Genomic DNA, 19,239 nt, shown 5'->3' with positions numbered 1-19,239 from the left:
AGGGAAGGAGGAGTCAGCAGTCAGATATCTAAAATCATGACTTCTACTTCTGAAACTGGCATGAGAGAAGATACACATGCTGTAGTGAATGCTTCTGTGAAATTCTACAGAATAACTATTCACATCAGTCATGAGTGTACAAGCTGCACATTGGAAATATAAGCATATAGATAAGATCATAGAATCATAGAATCAATGCTAAAAGAAATCATATTCTGTTCTTCCTGTGCTAGGAGGTGGTAACAATGTTAATAATTTAAACATGACTATTTTCTCTAATTTGATGTATAATTTGGGTATTTTATATGCTATTTTAAGTAAAGTAAATATTTCTGATCTAGATTTTAATGTATGGATACAGAATCAGTATTTCTTAAAATTCAAAACTGTTCTATGACCTATTGTAGTTTTAAGTTGGCATATGCCACATTGAGGTTAATTAAGAATACATAAAATCAAGTCATTTTTCCTTGAATGTTCTTTATGAGTAGTTTATTTTCCTAACTTTTAGGGAAATTCACTGGCAAAAAAGAAGGTAGGGCAATTGCATCATGCTACTCTTCAAATTACTGTAACACTTGCTTGGTTCTAATGTGCTAATGAAAGGGTTTTTTGCAGGGGAAAATCATTGTTTGTGCTTTGCTGTGTTCTGTATTTGTTCTGCTATATATGAGCTTGCTCATCACAATTGTCCAAGTCATGTCAGATTGTCTTTCCCTTTATATTTGATTTTACTGCTTGAGGTTCTGCACAAACTTTAATAACACTAATATTTACTATGGGGCATGCTGAGGTTGCTGAATCACTTCACCGTAGTGGGTGTCATAATTTTGGTTGACTTAAATGATAAAAGTTATGTTGCTTTCAAAAAGGGTACCTTATTAGTAAATTATATGCTACTGACATTCTTGCACTTACTGTTTTCCTTATCTGTTTTGACAAGTTATCTTCAGTAATCTTGCAGCAATATAACTTATTGTACCTGCTTGTTTGATGTTGGCATGCAGAGTAAGTACAGGTAAAATTGACGCAATCCTGTACTCACTTTCTGAATTGTGAATAGGATTGAACTTATTTCTGTGCAAGCATGCATATATTTTTATTGCATGATGCCCTTATTTTTAAAATTAATATTTCTTTTAAAAATAATGGAATGTTAAATGGTGTCACATAAACATAGTTTTCTGTTTTGATCTTTATGTTACATGTTTCTTTAAATAAAATTGCATGTTTTCAGTTGCAAATCTCTATTGAGCAATATGATTAGTGTGATTTGGCTTTTTGTTTTCAGTCTAGCGTTGTGGAATAATACATTAATGTTTCAAAGTAAGTATATAACAAACACTTCAATGCTTAATTGGAAAGTCACTTTTGCTAGTTCCAAGATGGTGCACTGACCTATAGGATAGTGTTCTCTCAAAAACTGTTTTTGTCGACATAAAAAGATTTCCTCTGTGATGTGAATTGTTTGAAGACTGGTTTAAAGTATTTTGGGCTTTTGAAAATGTGTTTCTTGAACCCAGTGGTGGTACCTAATAGATCATTTTGTGTTACTGTTTTTCTTTTATGTAGAAAAAATATCTTACACCTGGTGAAGTTGATCCATACACTCAGGGACTTTCTCTTCCTATTGGTGACAGAAGGTCAGCTAAGGTAAGTACGTCTTTTAAAAAAATAATATGATGTATTGCACTGTAGTGTATAGAACTTCTATTTCAGGGGTCCTCAAACTAAGGCCCAAGTGCTGGATATGGCCCTCCAAGGTCATTTACCTGGCCCTCGCTCAAGGTCAACCTAAGTCTGAAACAACTTGAAAGCATACAACAACAACAACAATCTTATCAGTCAAAAGCAGGCCCACACAACCATGGAAATACTAATAAGTTTATAGTTGTCAAAATTGTTCTTCTTTTTAATTATTGTATTGTTTTAAAGTGTTTTTGTACTTCAAATAAGATATGTGCAGTGTGCATAGGAATTCATATTATATTCCGGCCCTCCAACAGTTTGAGGGACTGGGACCTGGCCCTCTGTTTAAAAAGTTTGAGGACCTCTGTTCTATTTGATACACCCTAACCAGAAAATAGTTCATTTAGTTACTCTATGTTAGGACAAGAGCTGTCATATCCAACCTATTCCACAGTTTTCCCTGTGTGTGTATGCATATCTCTGTACATGTGTGTGTAGTTTATTGGTTTCTGTCCAATTAAGCAAAGCACTTGGTGTATTACTGCATTTTTGGTCCATAGACTGTTTCTTTTGTTTTGTTTTTGTGAGGTGTGGAAGCTTTTTTATACACAAAAGCTGGCCTAAATGTTGTCATGATTCTTGAGTAGAGGAGGTTCACTGACTCAGTGGTAAATCAATCTTTACATAATTATTGATTTACCAGATTTCCAGTGTTTCAGTGGAATTTATCTGGTTGAAACTAATAAATGGATTTAAGCCTATATTTTATCTGAATGACTTGTTAAGTTTGATTAGGATCTAAACTCCCATTCTTCTGATGGAACTACAGTACTTCTATGGACTAAGGAAGTTACTTACTTACTTAGGCGATCCCTCGCTTTCCGAGGATGATTGTCTTCCAATATTCTTGTGGGTACGTATGTGGCTGTGGAGCCCTATTCTTGCTCTGCATCTTCTTCCGCAGTGAGGGCATTGGTTTCCAGGTGGAAGGCGGTCTCGGCCGGGGTTGGCTTGACGCGCCTTCCTCTTGGCATGTTTCTCTTTTTCACCCTCCACTCGTGCCTCCTCAAATTCTGCAGCACTGCTGGTCACAGCTGACCTCCAGCTGGAGCAGTCAAGGGCCAGGGCTTCCCAGTTCTCAGTGTCTATGCCAGAGGTTTTAAGGTTGGCTTTGAACCCATCTTTAAATCTCTTTTCCTGTCCTCCAACATTCCGTTTTCCGTTCTTAAGTTCGGAGTAGAGCAACTGCTTTGGGAGACGGTGGTCGGGCATCCGGACAACATGGCCGGTCCAGCGGAGTTGGTGGCGGAGGACCATTGCTTCAATGCTGGTGGTCTTTGCTTCTTCCAGCACGCTGACGTTTGTCCGCTTGTCTTCCCAAGAGATTTGCAGGATTTTCCGGAGGCAGCGCTGATGGAATCGTTCCAGGAGTTGCATGTGACGTCTGTAGACAGTCCACGTCTCACAGGCATAGAGCAGGGTTGGGAGGACAATAGCTTTATAAACAAGCACCTTGGTATCCCTACGGATGTCCCGGTCCTCAAACACTCTCGGGAGGCAGTTGGAAAATGCCCTTTCACAACCAAATCCTGATGGAGGTTGGGTAGGAATACCCCAGAACAGAAAGTGACACTAGTGAAAAGTGACACTAGTGAAAAGTGACAAAAAGTGACACTAGTGAAAACACTCTTTAAAATTTGATTATAAACAAGATTTTCAAATGCATTATTAACAAAACTTCATAAATGGTGTAAAAGTAATCATTCCATTATATATCTGTACATAAAGCATATACATTCAATACACTCTCCAATGTTTGTTCTAGGACAGGTTAAGACTTGAAAGAAACAAAGAATACAATCAGTATCTCAGGGGAAAAGAGGAGTGGAATGAAAAGTTAAGGAGAGAAGGAAAGAGGCACATAGAGGTAAACTGAAGGTGTTATTGAATTGTATTAGAATCAATAGGGTGATATTTTTGATTGAGTAAATAAGTAGTAATCATGAGCATTTTTCATGTCCATTAATTAGACTGCAAATTCGGTATTGTTCATGATGGGGTCAATAACAGCAGGCTGACATTCATAGCCTGATCAAATTTGCAACTTTTATTTTGTATATTTTTAAAAATTGGAAGTTATTCCGAGTGACACATCCTTTAAATGTGTCTTTTATCCCTTTTTTAGCTCTGTTAGGGGAGGAAAATATGAACATACACACCATAATTATAATACTTTGTGGAACCTTCCTTTCTCTTTATTTAGTTTCAGAATTTAAAGCAGAAGTGGGTACTAGCATAGTATACAAATGTGGAGTTTGTTTTCAAAAGGTACTAAATCCATCTGAACAAATTTTACAGGAATTAAAAAATGTGCTGAGGGTGTGTATTCTTTTACAATAGGATGCAATTTTCCAAGCTGTGTACGTAAGTGATTTTATACATTTTGACAGTTTTGATCCATGCATAATACTCCTAGCCAACAATGTGCTACCACCTAAAATTCATTTTTCAATTTTTTGGAATTTGGTACTTTTTGGAAACGAAGCTTCAGAAATATCAAATTTTTCATCCACAATGTATAACCTAAACCATAAAACACATAGGAATTAAATATTATCAACTTCGGGGGTGAGAAGGGCAGGTTATAAATGCAGGAAATAAAATAAACAAATAAACTAGCTGAGCAAACATTCGAACACATTAACGTATTTTTTTCAATCAACTGAAAAACCATAGTCACTTTAAGCTATTGATAAAATGAAATGCCCAGGATAATAAAAATATTTTATCCTGGTGTTAAGTTACTTCAAAATGTCGCTGTTCAGATCTTCAGGAGGACAATCCAAAGTTGCAGTGAGACTGCCAGAAAGATTCTTTCCTTTGTACTGTGACAATATATCTCATAGATTGGGACCTCATCTGAGAATATTTGGGTGGTCTAATAGAAAAGCATCTAAATTCCAGCAGTTCCTTTTTGCTAAAATTAAAAATGGTTAATTAAAATAAGAGAGGGCAAAACAGTATTTTCGTATTTAGCTTTTAAAGTGTTTTTCTTTTATGCTAACAGCGTGACCCAGACACACGGACAAAAGGCACGGCGGTTACCAGAGTCCAATCAGAATTACTTATGCCCAATTCACCCTTGAGAAGAGATGAAGAACCTCTCAAGAAAGATGCTTGTATTTCTACTGATAACTATGAAGGGTTGTCCAACAGTCGAACATCATTAGACCAGCATTACAGACCAGATCATGAAGTTGGATCCGGGGACCATGTATTGCACAAAAAGCTTGATGAGAAATTGAACATTTCCAACAAAAAGCATCAAAAGCTTGATAGCAAACCTTGTATCTGTCATAGAAAGCATCATAAGTTTGATGATGATCCTGAAATAAGTGACGAAATGGATCCTAGATTTCGATATGAAAGTGACTATGACAAAAAGCCTTTGCGAGTCTTTCATGCTCAAAGGTAGCTTTAATTTTGTTACTGCTGAGTCATTTCATTTCAGTCCCTCCAGTTATTTTTTAGAAAATGCTAATTCTTGTGAGAAAACCAGCATTGCCACAATAAAAGGTAGACTGGAAATCTTTTTTAAAATGTAGAAAATATGCAATATAAAATATTTTTTTACAATTTGAATTCGGTATATTAATTAGAAGAATATTTTAACATTTCCTTTCATTGTTTAGGCAGTCCTATCAGAATATATTTTCAAGCTTGGTGTCAGTTACAAACTAAAAAGAAGGGCTGAAGGAACAATTCACAACCATTGGAATACCCCCTTTTGCTAGCTGATCAAGGCAGAAGATCAAAATTCCAATCTGTTGGAATCATTGCCTGCTTGTCCATTTCTGTTTTTTTTTCTCATATCTTCCCAACTGCTAAAAAATTCTCTCTCTTGCATTAAAATCTAAGTTATTCTAGAACTAGTTAGGTCTTGAGTGGTAGATAATTAAACATAACATCTACAAGGGGTCTTTTAAAGAAAGAAAATGCAAAACCAGATGGGGACAGGGAAGATCTCAGCCTCTTATTTGAAAAAAAAAAACTTACTGGATGAAGAGATCAGTACCTAGTTCACTTAGTTATAGCTTTAATAATAATAATAATAATAATAATAATAATAATAATAATAATAATACAACTATACAATGAGATGCTATAAACAAGAAGTCTACTATACAAACAGTTCTACTAGCAGCAAACAAATCACTTTGTTAGAGGATCAGCTTGGAAATCCCAATGGCTGTGAATTTCTCTTCATAATGAGAGCGTGATGCCTACCAGGAATGATCATTCTAGGAAGCCTGAAGGAGCAGTCCACCTCCACCCGTGACTGTAATAAATTAAAAATAAAATACCCATCTTTCTATGAATAATCATGGATAAAATTGAAAAAAAGATAATGAAGTAGAGACAGGTTTAAGCAAATTTGAAATTTTGGTCTCCTACATTGATCAGCTGACACAAGGGAATATTCCAGTGGTTATGAATTAATAATAATAATATAATATACTTTAGTTATATTCCTCCCTATCTCCCCAAGGGAACTTAGTGAGGATCATAGAACACATACACAGCAAACATTCAGTGCTGTTGAAACAGATAGGACAGACAGACAGAGATACATTGCATCAGAATCCAACCTGCTCTCTAGAGGTTGTGTTCAATGTTGACCACAGGGGGGTGCTGTTGCTCCATCCTCTATGCTAAGCCATCACAGACTTCCTCCTGCCTTTTGGTCACTGGTATTTCCTTTACGGCACCATTTCCTTTTATGGTGCCCTAAAATAACTCCCCCACTTTAAATGGCACCTAATTTCTCTACTTAACAGCTCTCTAGTTCTTTTCGAACTGCTTAGGTGAACAATAAGTTGGGCTGACAGTCGATTGCTCCCTCCAACCTGTGCTTTGAACTAGCAACCTTTCGGTTGTTAAGATCTTATTGCTGCTGGTGATTTACCAGCTGTGCTAGAACTCAGCCCTTCATCTTCCTAGAGTGATTATCTGTAGTAGTTAATATGAACCTCCCATTTTCCTAGATGGCTTTCTTTTTAATATTAAAGTTTATTTTCTGTGTAGGAATCCTCAACACTTTGACTTAGTTGGAAATTCTGTTTCTTTTGGGAATTTCTTTTGGGAATGTAAAATGTGGTACAGAATCTGATTTCTCTCTAATCCTGAAGCAACCTATAATATTAAACCAAAGTTTTCATTCCTTGAATTTGATGATGGATTTCATGATACCAACTATTGGGGTAAACCATATTTTCTTGACCTGGAGAGTTCTGAATATGTCTTGTCTCAGATTCATAAATTTGGAATGACTTATTTTCATTGTCTTTTCACTTCTCTCTTTTTACAGAAGTCAAGGCAATTCCCCTATTAATGAGCAGCCACAGTCCGCCCCATATGCCACAGGACTCATGATTGGTATGTATGGAAAACCCTGTTGCAGATTATAGGGAAGTTGATTGTGGTGAAAACTACATTTTTCTTGGTTGCGCACTAAACAGTTAATATAGAACTCACTGTCATCATTAAAGTGGGAAAATTATTTTCAAAGTAATATGGAGGTGATGTCTTGGTCAGTGGTGGAAAAGCTATTACACAATTTTTTTGAGGTTATAAGATAGTAAGAGAAAAAGTTGCAGATATTCATGTTGCTTCTGTTTTAGGAGGTCAAGACAGAGAGCTTATTCAGAGAAGAAAAGAACAATATAGACAAGAATTAATGGAGCAGATTGCTGAGCAACGGAGGAATAAGAGACGGTAATAGAAGGCTACTGGGCAAATAATCATTTCACTTGATAACTGTGAAGGGAAGCTTTATTATCACCACCAGCATGAAATAATGTGTGTCTTATTTGGATTTTAGAACCCCCCACCCAAATTGCACTGTAACTTTGAACCAGTCCTTGGAGAGAGTGTCTTTTTGAGCATACAGCACAGTTATTAGTGGAAAAACCATGACTGTTCTAATTGTCCTTTGCTTAGTGTTGCCTGATTGTGCACAGTGAGTTGGCACAGTTTTTAATGGAACTAGGTAGGTTCGGTCTAGATACTTTCTAGTATCACAGCATTTATCTCTCAAATTATGAATAATCCAGAATTTGATATAACCCTTAAGTCTATATCTTAATATATTGATATCTTTCTCAAAACTGAGAATGTTCCAAAATCTAAAATTGATGACTGAGATAGTGTTAATTACTCAGCCACCAATTACTTTTCTTTAAGCAAGAAATCCAGGACAATCTAGCTTATTGGATATAGCTAATTGTGTCTCTCCTGGTGATTCTGAATGACACCTGTCACTCTGATTCATTGACCATGCTGATTGGGGCTTATGGGATCTGGAGTCCAACATCCATGGCACCACAGATACCTCACCTTTAAAATTGAGCATTCAGCTTGGACCATGGAGATGTGGACTCAAATAACTGTAGACAATTGAGACCTAACAAATAGTTTCGGGTAAATAATTATGGGCTGACACAACAGGGCTGTTGTGAGAAAAAATGTGATAATCCTTTATATGCTAGAATGATGTTCCCTGGAGAAAGTGTGGTATGTATATTTTTGGAAGAACAGCAGTGTTTTGATGTATTGGTTTGTTTATCTGTTTTAATAGTGAAAAGGAACTTGAGCTCCCAGTGGCTGCATCTGGAGCTTTAGACCCTGGGAAAATGGTGAGTGGTGTTCTGCTGTTTTCCATTTTGCCTAACTGATATAAAATGGGTCTGATGCATTATTGTTAGGGCTAAAAAATGCTTTCAAAAGTTCTACACCTGATCATTGTTTTAGGCAAATGCTAATATTGCTGTTTGCAATACTTGATCCCAATATTCTAGACTTGTAGATACAAGCCTAGTTTTGCTTCACCAGATGGAAAAGATAGCTGTATTCACCTTCATTTGATCATTTGAAGTTGGAAATCGTTAGTTTTTTAAACTATGGTTTGTTTTAAAGTGCCAAAATTTATTTCTGACCTGGGGAATTAAAAGATCAAACTTGCTATGTGTTCTTGGAGAATATTGTCAGTTCTCAGTGATCCTGATTAGAATGCTTTATAAAAGATATCTATTCAGCTCGTCCTCAGGTTGTGTTTAATTGGTTTGTTTTTTGTATGCTGTGGGTGAAACTGAAAAAGAAAGCAAAGTTTGGGCATAAATGAAATCTGTGTTTTCTGTTATTTTAAGTTTTTGAGCTGCTGCAGTTCTTCCAATTAGCTCTATGACCTCTTTGTATTAGTGTAGCAAATGTGATTGAACCCTATAAATGATCTACCAGTAACTTCCTACCGGTAGCTTCCCTATTCTACTAAGAAGGTATTTCACATAGAATTAGTAGATGCAACTACTGGGAAGAAGGGGCTTTTATACACAGCAAATCACCTTTTTTGTTTCTGTGAGAAAGGTAATATCAAAAGTGTCATGAGCTCTTATTGGGTGGTGCTTCATTACATTGGTTTATTATTATTACTGGGTTCTGCATGCCATTATGAAGTGGAGGCTGTGTGGACTATTTCTTGTAAGAAAAGGGGAGCACTGTCTTAGGAAAGACGGTCAAACACTTCAGGTACATTGCATCAATAGATAAATAGTACACAGAGCTGGGGGGGGGGTGGTATGGCCATAGGCTGCTAGTGCTGGTAAGGAACAAATTGAAAGTTGTCAAATATTTTGGCTGAAAAGACAAGTATCTCCCAATTCCGATCTTGTCCCCCCTACTTGCTGAATAATCAAGATTCAGAACCCCTGAGCCTCTTTGCACATAGAATAGGCTGTGGTTGGTTTGGAGAATTTTCTGTATTGGAGCACTCCATGTCTCCATTCCATAGTGAAATCCCTGCCCCTATGTTTCCATCCAGTATGGCCCAAAAGGATTGCCTCTGCAGTCTCTGCTTTTATACATCCTTTTTTGGGAAAGGAAAAACTGTTGTTTAGGACCAGCTGCTTAATTCTTTTTCAGAAGGCAGTACAGTAGAGGCCAGCAAGAGCCTGATGCCCAATGTACTCATCCAGCCCGACTCCAGACATCCTGGCTGCGACACCTGCCACCAGCCAGTTGTTATTTGCTTATTCAGTCATTTCTTTCTTATGGCTTCCTTTATAGCTGTTGCCTCATTACCAGATCCCAAATTCCATTAAGTCTAAAAAGCAGTTTGAAAATTCTTGCACTTCAAGTGTATTTTTGTACATTTGTAATCAGAAGTGAGTTCTAGTGCTTTTAGTGGGGCTTCTTTCCTTGTGAACAGCATATAATTGTAGCCTGACTTGCCAAATGTAACAAATACTTCTGTGTGCTGAGATCTCTTTTGCATCTCCATCATCGTCATCATCAATATTATTATATTCATTTATAGCCCATTAGTGGGACTGAAAGTGATTAACAATATATTAAAAGAATGCACGTTTTTTTATTTTAAAAAACAGTTTATAAGTTTAAATTGTAAGCATTAAAATACTAAAATAGTTTAAAATTAGCTCCATGCAAACTCTTAAAACTATTTAACACAAGCATTGTGTAGTATTTCAAAGCCCAGCCTTTATCACTATGCAAAAGCCTGATGGCACAAAAAGGGTTTTGTCCTATCATAACTCAAATATGCTTCAAGATGCTTCAAGAAGTCAATTAGACATGAACTCTGTGTTGAACAGGACTTATTAAATTTAAAATTTAAATCACTGTTTTTTATGTACCTGAATTTTGGAGTTATACGTACTAACTTTATTGTATATACTGTCTTGCAGCTAAGTGAAGAAAAGGTAAACACTTTAACATATTGCTATTTTGTCAACAAGACTTGTATCTAGTGCCTATTTGGGCATGTGTGGTTCCAAGCTCTTAGCACTTTTCTGTTCATCTCTATGATGAAGGATGCAGGAAAAGTTTGTACATAAACATAGAAACTGTATTCCTCTTGGCAAAACCTACTGAGAGTGCCCATATTGCACTGATGTTTGTGAGAGTAAAAAAGAAAAAGAAAAGAGTAATAAGTGCATTTGGGCTGCCATAGAGTTAATGGGATACTTAGCAGGATAGTTTGGGAACCTATATGCTTTTTCAATGAGGTGCACGATACTGTTTCTTTTTTACCTCTTCAAACTGTCAATAAACATTTTTATTTAGCAAATGGGTAGTGCAGATTGTATTGAAGTATTAACAAATCACAACTAAAGAAAGCTTAAATATGCTTCAAACCAATAAAATGTAAGTATTTGTTGTAAATATTAAATAGACTGGACCCTGTGAAAGAGAGACTTCCAAGTCACTCTACCATCAATAGACCTCCTGGTACTGCAGATTCAGGACCATGGCTTACTTGTTTGAGTCTGTCCATCTGTAAAATTGTCTCTTTCTACTGAATTCATTTTCTTCCAGTCAGCTTTCTTTACTATCCAGCTTTCACAGCCAAATATAGAAATTGGAAGTACAATGGCATGACATATCCTGAATTTGGTATTTGATGGTTTATAACACTTGAGGTTCTTGTTTGACATTATGTAGTGGTTTGACTAGGACTCTGCTCAACCATACAAACCGACTGAGTTACCTTGGACAAGTATTATTCTCTATACCTTAGAAAAAAATAATGGCAAACCTCCTCTGAATAAGTCTTATCATCTCTGTGATAAGGTTATCATAAGTCAGAGTCAACTTGGAAGCAAATAATAGTATAGAAGTATTGGGCTTTCATCAATTGCTAATGTTTTAGAAATGTTTATTGAACATATTTCAACATTAATCTCCTTTAAATTAAATTCTGATTTTATCTTTAGATTTTATAAGATTAACAAGAGTGTTGATGATTAGTGTTGGAACAATTCTCTTCATTACTAATTTATCCAACCAAATGTTGTGATGGAAGTATCTAACAATGAGTTAAGGATGATGTAACTCAAATTTGAGTACTAACACCAGTCCTTGTGTGCTTCTCCCCAGTTCTTTTGTTGCCTTGTCCAGGACAAAACTTCTGATTTTACAGATCATTCCTATAGCTTTCCTTTATCAGTTAAAAAATATTTAAAAGATTTTTATACACAAAAATGCACCCTTCCTCAACTTTGCTGTTTGCCCCACCAAGATGTAGTTAAAATAGGCACTAAAATGCCTTCTGAAAATAACCACAGTAGAACTGGGAAGTTTATGTAGCAGCCCATATGGTTCTTTGGCCTTCAAGTCCCACCAGCTATAGACAGTGTAGGCAGTGATGAGGGATTGTTGCAAGTTAATTCTTGCATTTAAAAGTTAATTCTTGCAATTTTTAGATGAGTTTGTGTTGTTTTGTTCCTGCAGCCTGGAACCCATAGATGTCACCTATTGTCAGCATTATTATTATTATTATTATTATTATTATTATTATGTTTATATCCCGCTTTTTCCTTTTTATACAGAGACTCAAAGTGACTCACAAAGAAAAGCATTACAATACAACTTAAAATATACAAATATTAAAACAGTATTTAAACATAATTAATATTAAAAAAAAACATTTCAAGTTAAACCATAAAAGTGTATATAATCACTGCATTCCCTGACTAGATCTTAAACACCGTCATCTTTAAAAGCCTGTTTGAATAAAAAGGTTTTAGCCTCCCACCGGAAGGACAGCAGGGAGGAGGCCATTCTGGCTTCATTGGACAGGGAATTCAAGAGTCGAGGATCAGCTACTGAGAGGGCACACTCTCGTTCCCATCAACCGAGCTCTTGAGATGGTGGGATCGAGAGAAGGGCCTCTTCTGAAGGGGATCTCAGGGCCCAGGCAGGTTTGTACAAGGGAATGCAGTCATCCAAATAGCCTGGACCTGAATTGTTTAGGTCATAATCAGCACTTTGAATTGTGGCTGGAAACAGTGGAGGTGCTGCAACAGGGGGGCAAGACACCACCTGGGACAGACCCATGGTTTTCCTGAAGGCCATGAAATCCTAAGCCACTCCCGACAGGGCAGTCTCAGAATGGATGTTGAAGTCTCCCAGCACTATTAGCTGCTGAAACGCAACGCCAATCATGATACCGCGCCAACTAGCTCAGGAAAGGAGACTGTTGAGCATTTGATGGTGCTCTATCATTAACATTAGGGCAATCTGGCAAAAGGAACCAAAACTATTCAAAGAAGCAGTTGGGAGCAATATTTGGAAAAAATGCAACAAGGAAGCATAGCGCTTTCTAATCCATGTTTTTTCTTGCCATTACACAGTGCTATTTTAGGAAAATGAAATTCAGTGTATTTCTGATGGTGACCAACAGATGGCAGTTCAAGCCACATTAAATGCCCACTTCTCAGCAAACTAGAAAGACTAGAAAAATCCCCCTGCTGAATTGTATAATGTTCACAAATTCCAGTCCATTAGCAAGGGTATGAATAAAGACAGTAGCTTCATGGCATGCTACATACATTAATATCATAGTCCTTGTGCATGTAACAAAAGGAAACTTATCAGAGAAAATTTTGAACACTGGAACATTGGCTTCTGGTAAACAAATCAATTGCTTTCATACATCAGCACTAACTAGCTGCTGTGACGATCCAAAAGCCCTGTATCATATTACACAGCCTCTTAAAAGCTTAGGACAAGAGCCATGTTTTGCATCTTTCTGGATTCCATTATAAATAGATTTGGAAATATTATAACAAAATATAGACAGATTTTGCATACATGGAAAAGGAAAGAGCACTCTTTTCCAAGCCAAAAAAAAAAAAAAAAAAGACATGATATTGTTTCAAAGGCAGGATGGGAATCAAGTGGCCATCCAGATGTTATTGAACTGCAGTTCTCAACAGTGCTAGTTAGCATAGCTAATTGTGAGTCAGTTGTAGTCCAACAATCCCTGGAGGATTGAATGATTCACACCCTGATTCAAAATAACTGTCTAGGTTATGATGGTCCTCCTTTCCTCAGATGGATCAGATACAGAATCATATGATTGTGATAGATTGCCAGCTTATTAGAGGCAGATTGCCAGCTTATTATAGAATTTTACATTCTAACATACAGAAAGAGGGTAATATTCAGTCAATTACTTTATAGGTTTCCATATAGATTCACTTCATTTAACAGAGATTCTGCTTGATTCCTCTGCCAAGTAGAAAGTGAAACACTCAGTGTGGATCTTGTCTCTCAAGGTGGCATTCGTTGTGATTCTTAATGGTAGCAAAAATGATAATTTTATTAAAAGCACGTTTCTGTATGGATAAACTGCATGAATTTCCAAAGGACACAGTAATCCTCTGTTCTTAACACACCTTTATACCAATCACTAGTCTTCTCTTACTTTAAACTTACATAAAATGAAATAAAATAAAAACACCATCTTAAGCATGGATGCTGTTTACCTCCCTGGTAAACAATTAAATCTCATGTTATTGCTGTTTGTGCTGACAGGAAGCATACTTTATGTAAACAAGTACTTTCAAATTGTTAGTAACTAGCCAAGCTGCAAATGTATGCCAGGATGGCTGACTTAAAGCCTGTGTTGTGACAGTTCATAAGGCAGAACATTTTCCTATGCTGCTTCATATAATTTCTTACTCTTCTCAGTTACCACCATGTCCCTTTTCCAGTGGCACCATTTTGGACAGGCAAATACACTACTTCCTTCAGCATAAATTCAGCTTATTTTCAGGGCCACAGAATGTTAGCTTGTGGGCACACTGCGGCATACTTCCTCACACCAGGGAACAGAACATTGGGCATTAACCATGAAAGTTTTTTTTTCAAATTTATTGTAACAGTTACACCTCAGACTAGTCATTACAAACAGAGACAATTCTGAGGTCCTAGTTACAGCTGGTACTTTAGTGACATTCTTTTGCTAGACCTACCTGGAATTAGGCTTTTGTATGCTTCTGTTAAAAAAAAATCAGCAATCTTCATGAAATACTTAGTGTTCGCTTCTTGTACCCATGCTTCTGATATCTGAAATGTTGGAAAATCTCAATAAACTAAGCTAAAATAAAGCAACTGTTTTCTGTAGCCCAACAGACTAAGAGAATTTGGATTAACACCACAAATAATTGAGGAGAGAATACCACCAGAAAAACCAAGACCAGCTTTTCAGACACCAACTCCTGGACCTACCTCTATATCTGCACCTCCTATCTCACCAATGAATGAAGATTTTCACAGAGGGCTGTCTACAACTCTTGGAGAAATATTGGCACCCAGGTGGCTTTCTTGAAATGTTATCTTTATGTTTGAATGATGGTAGGGTAGAAATTGAAGTCCTATACCAGGGGTCTCCAAACTAAGCCTGCAGGCTGGATGTGGCCCTCCAAGGTCCTTTACACACACACACCTCCACCCAAAACCTTTGCCTTAGAGTCACCCTACATCTGAGATTACTTGAAGGCACACAACAACAGCCACAATCCTAATTAACATGACTATCTTAGCAGCCATAGCAGGACCACATTTCCCATTGAAATACTGGTAAATTTATGTTGGTCAAAATTGTTCTTCATTTTAAATATTGTATTGTTCTTTCATGTTTTTTGCGCTACAAATAAAATATGCGTACTGTGCGTAGGACTTCATTCATGTGTTTTTTCAAAGTATAATCTGGTCCTCCCCCAACAGTCAGGAACCATGAACACTTTTGAGGATCCCTGTTCTACAGCTATAGCCCTATTTGGACATGGAAACCAAGTTATACATGAGCCATTTACCAATACATTCTACATTGCATTGTTCTTGCCATGTTGTGATTAACCCAAAAACTTCAAGTTGGGAGCTTATGGTTCTTAGATTGGGAATCAACTAGAATCTTGTTTGGTTTGAAGTCGATTTTAGATCTTGACTGCTTTTGAATTAGGTGTCTAGCTCCTTATTTTGAATGTAATGTTGAAACTGTATAACAGAAAATTTCCTATATGTATTATGGTGTTTAGAAGTAGAAAACAGAAGTATGAGAATGTACTGTATTGGGAATTGTGAATATCTTGCTTTATTAAGTCAACATTTGTACAATAAAACTGGAGCCTTGTTATTGCCAGGAGAAAGGAAGCCAGGTTGTGACATAGAGGAGTGAAAATTTCCTCAGGAACCTCCAAAGTTCCCTTCAGGTGCTAGTTGCTGTGTGTCCAACTATAAGAAAATGTCTGTCTGCCCACTACTGTCCAGGGCATTGCCAGGTTTGGGAGGCTGCAGCTAGAAAAAAAAAAAGACAGATTAGGGCAATTAGATAGAATATCACATTATAGCATGTAGCTTGATGCATGATCTTGGCCATAGTTTCAGAATCTTATCATTGGTGTAAGGATATCTATAAAAAAGGCAATATAGTTGACCAAAATCTACAATTGTCTTCAGCAAAGTATTTACTCTGCCCTTTTGATGTAACATCCTGTCTCCTAGTTCTGTGGAAACAGCAGTTAAGAGATGTTGTCTTTTGTTTTGGATTTAGAATTGCACCCCTACCACCTCCACTACCGCCACAGATTTTGCCTGATAATTACAGAACTCTGTACGACGATTCATACTACTTCTATGGTGCAAGGAATCCTTTGGATCCCAACCTTGCATATTGTAAGTTGATTGGCTGATACACACATTTTATTACTGTTCTGTACAGCAGCACAGATTGCTGTGATCTCAATATATGGTTGTTTCTTTATAGACAAATGTTAATGCATTTAGAGTTAGATAAAAATTATGAGAGGAGGGAAGAAGGGACAGTTCAAAATACCAAGGCTGAAACCACATCCATTTCCAGATTTTGGTTTTGTCAATCCCTTATTGGTCATATTTTTGTTAGCTTACCACATTTGATAAGGTTTTATTTTAAGGTGTGAAACTATAGAAGAAAGGAAAATGGCAATTGACGAATAAGTCAGTGACTAAATCTAAGCTCTTTTTGTACTTCATCTTGTTTGTTTTTAGTATCACTCTTGGGCGTTTTTAAATTTTTTGCCTCCTTTTTAGAATCTACATACATCTGTAAATTTCAGGACTGCTAATACCACCATCATGGTGGCACTAAGCAGACATTTATTTTCACAGCAATATTCATCACCCTAAATAACATTTGATATTGCCATAAACCCTAGATTCAAACACTGAATGCCCTTATTGTTTTAGATGGCACAGGTGTCGTGGGGGTACAACCTTCATCTGCACCTCCCCCTGTTGATGCTCTTCATAGACCTGCTGCCTTGTCTCTGTGAGTACTGCAAAGCTTTGATTAGTAGTCAAATGTATACTGAAGTATAATTTTGAAATGGATAGTCCCTCTATGGAGGTAGAGAAGATCGGGATATAAAAGTTTTAAATAAATAAATAAATAAATAAATAAATATGATATTTCTTATTCTTTTGAATGCAGAAGTAACTTTGGAGCAAAAGTTACAAATGATAGGCCAAGAGGACTGGGAATATTTCCTGAAGAAAAATCAAAGCCCACAAGAGATACTTGTTTAACTTATCAGCAAGAACTACAGCAGCAGGTGGGAAGGTTTGGTAGTGACTTTTTAGTTCTGAATTCAGATTGTGTTAATGTGACCTATTTGAGGAAATAAATTAATCTTATTTTCTATTATGTATTTCCTATATTAATTGCTCTGTTAGATTTTTCAAAACTAAATAGATCTTTATATTACTAGTAAGAGATAATATCTTGAAATGTTCTGTTCATTTGCTTCTTTTAGAAGAAGCCTTCTTAAGCAGGATCACAAACCCAAATGGGGCTGCATAGCTTAATGTTGGGGTCACGAAAAAAATTGGCAACAGTAAAAGATTCCTGAACACCACCTAGTCAGTACTTTTAGATATTTACACGAATGGGTTAGCAACAATGTGCTGTGTTTACAGCGGACTGTGCAAAAAAGTGCTTCAGCAGTACTTCATAAAAAGTACCTATTTAGCAGGCCTTGCAAATGCTGATTTTGATTGGTGGCTGTCTTTTCAGTTTCAGAAATACCTCCTTTAAAATTTGATTCTACAAACTAGGTTGGGTTCATAAATTATATTTAATTGAAATCAAAAATATCAGTCATCTGCTGTTAAATGTCCAAGAAGAAATTGCCTCCAACCTGTGCATTGAGAGAAGGGTTGATATCATCCATTTGGGGTTTTTTTTGGGAGTAGGAGGGAAAGAAAGGATATGAATTGCTTGTAAGGATGTTCATGATAGGAACAAGAGGGAGGTGGGTATGGACCCATTTCAGACACATGGTCCACTCTGCAGCCTAGAACCTTTTAAGTTGGATGTCTGGACCCGCAGCACACCCCATTTTGGTCCTCTGATTAAGAAGGGAAAAAAGGAGAGTAAACAGAATATATTTTGCCACTCACACTGCAAACCAAACATTTCAGCATGCCACGATAAGTGCTGAAAATGCTCTACCTCCTTCAATATCAAATATTCAACCAAGATATAATTCTTTATGGGAGAAAAACAAGCACATCCATCTCATTAGTTTGCACATTTCTTTCATCATCTTTAATAAATGGTTATACACACACACACCCAAAAGAAATATATTTATGATTTATTATCAGTAAATGTTTGATTTGTATATTTATTTTATATACCCATGTAGCTGTGGTTGCATCAAAATTTCTCAGAGGCAAAGGGATTGTGAGTCAAAAAAGTTTAAGAAGCCCTGCTTTAGAATGGATTCTCTCTGCTGAACCTTTCTCTTATACACACAAGTGTAAGAATATGACAATTTTGTTTAATTGAGCATATAACTGTCAAGTCACGTGATGTTGATTATGATTGTATTTTCAATGCTTACCTTAAAATGCTTCAGTGAATAATTTGTTTGAAAGATTTTTTTTCAATTGTAGATAAAGGAAAGAGAGGAACGTCGCAGGCAGGAAAAGGAGGAAAAGGAACGGTATGAAGCCAAATTAGAAGCGGAAATGAGAAGTTACAATCCTTGGGGAAAAGGAGGTGGAGGTGCTCCTCTGAGAGACAAAAAGGGAAATCTCATAAGTACGTTTGATAGTTGGGAAACCTTTTCCTTGTCTATCTTTATCTGTAGCTCTTTACATCCAGACATAAAGGGCACTTAGGGATAGAGTAAAAAGATGTACTACAGCGAATTTACAGCATAGAAGAAACTTATTCTAGTTGTTTAGATTATCCATCTATGATTCTAAGATTCCATCCATTTCTATTTCCATGGCACTTCTATAAGAACCGGTTTTGAGTGGGAAAATGTAGCAAGAAACAGAAGTAAACAAAAGGGAAGAGATATAAAATGTATAAAATATAGAGAGAATCCTGTGATATAATAAAAAGCGTATTGTGACAAAGAATATTAATATATAATGTAGTTAAGTATTATTGTTTTTTCACGAAACATTGAAATACTAGTACTTTATGTTTAGACTGTATATTCTCTGATATTATTGATAAGTAAAATTGAAGTACCATATGGGAAGAACTCCCTATGTGGATTGAGGTTCCTGAAATTTTCAGGGAAGTGACTCTTGATGCCAGAGAAGCAAAGGAGAGCATCAAAAAATCTCTGGCTGTAAATGCAAAGTCTATCTTTTCTGAATCTTATTTCTGGTTTATTAAATTTCTTAACCATT

The 19,239-nt window shown here is 36.4% G+C and overlaps 1 protein-coding gene across 9 annotated transcripts in view; it reads left to right on the top strand.

Moving 5' to 3' along the window:
• Positions 1–19,239, top strand: part of CSPP1 (centrosome and spindle pole associated protein 1) — a 58,227-nt gene that overhangs the window by 16,411 nt on the left and 22,577 nt on the right. For 4 of the 9 annotated variants that reach the window (XM_060775425.2, XM_060775426.2, XM_060775424.2 and 1 more), the window contains exons 5-17: positions 512–535; positions 1,573–1,653; positions 3,515–3,616; positions 4,757–5,160; positions 7,058–7,125; positions 7,371–7,464; positions 8,327–8,384; positions 10,449–10,463; positions 14,675–14,865; positions 16,103–16,224; positions 16,777–16,858; positions 17,021–17,141; positions 18,487–18,634. In XM_060775425.2, coding sequence (XP_060631408.2) covers positions 512–535; positions 1,573–1,653; positions 3,515–3,616; positions 4,757–5,160; positions 7,058–7,125; positions 7,371–7,464; positions 8,327–8,384; positions 10,449–10,463; positions 14,675–14,865; positions 16,103–16,224; positions 16,777–16,858; positions 17,021–17,141; positions 18,487–18,634 — 1,510 coding nt within the window. Of the gene's footprint in view, positions 1–511; positions 536–1,572; positions 1,654–3,514; positions 3,617–4,756; positions 5,161–7,057; positions 7,126–7,370; positions 7,465–8,326; positions 8,385–10,448; positions 10,464–14,674; positions 14,866–16,102; positions 16,225–16,776; positions 16,859–17,020; positions 17,142–18,486; positions 18,635–19,239 lie in introns of those variants that run through there. The other 5 variants (XM_060775432.2, XM_060775428.2, XM_060775429.2 and 2 more) reach the window with 5 other exon arrangements.

This window comes from Anolis sagrei, chromosome 4, assembly GCF_037176765.1.
Source record: "Anolis sagrei isolate rAnoSag1 chromosome 4, rAnoSag1.mat, whole genome shotgun sequence".
Classification (NCBI taxonomy): Eukaryota; Metazoa; Chordata; class Lepidosauria; order Squamata; family Dactyloidae; genus Anolis; species Anolis sagrei.
Note: the sequence above shows the minus strand (reverse complement) of the source record. Positions and strands in the feature narration are given on the sequence as shown.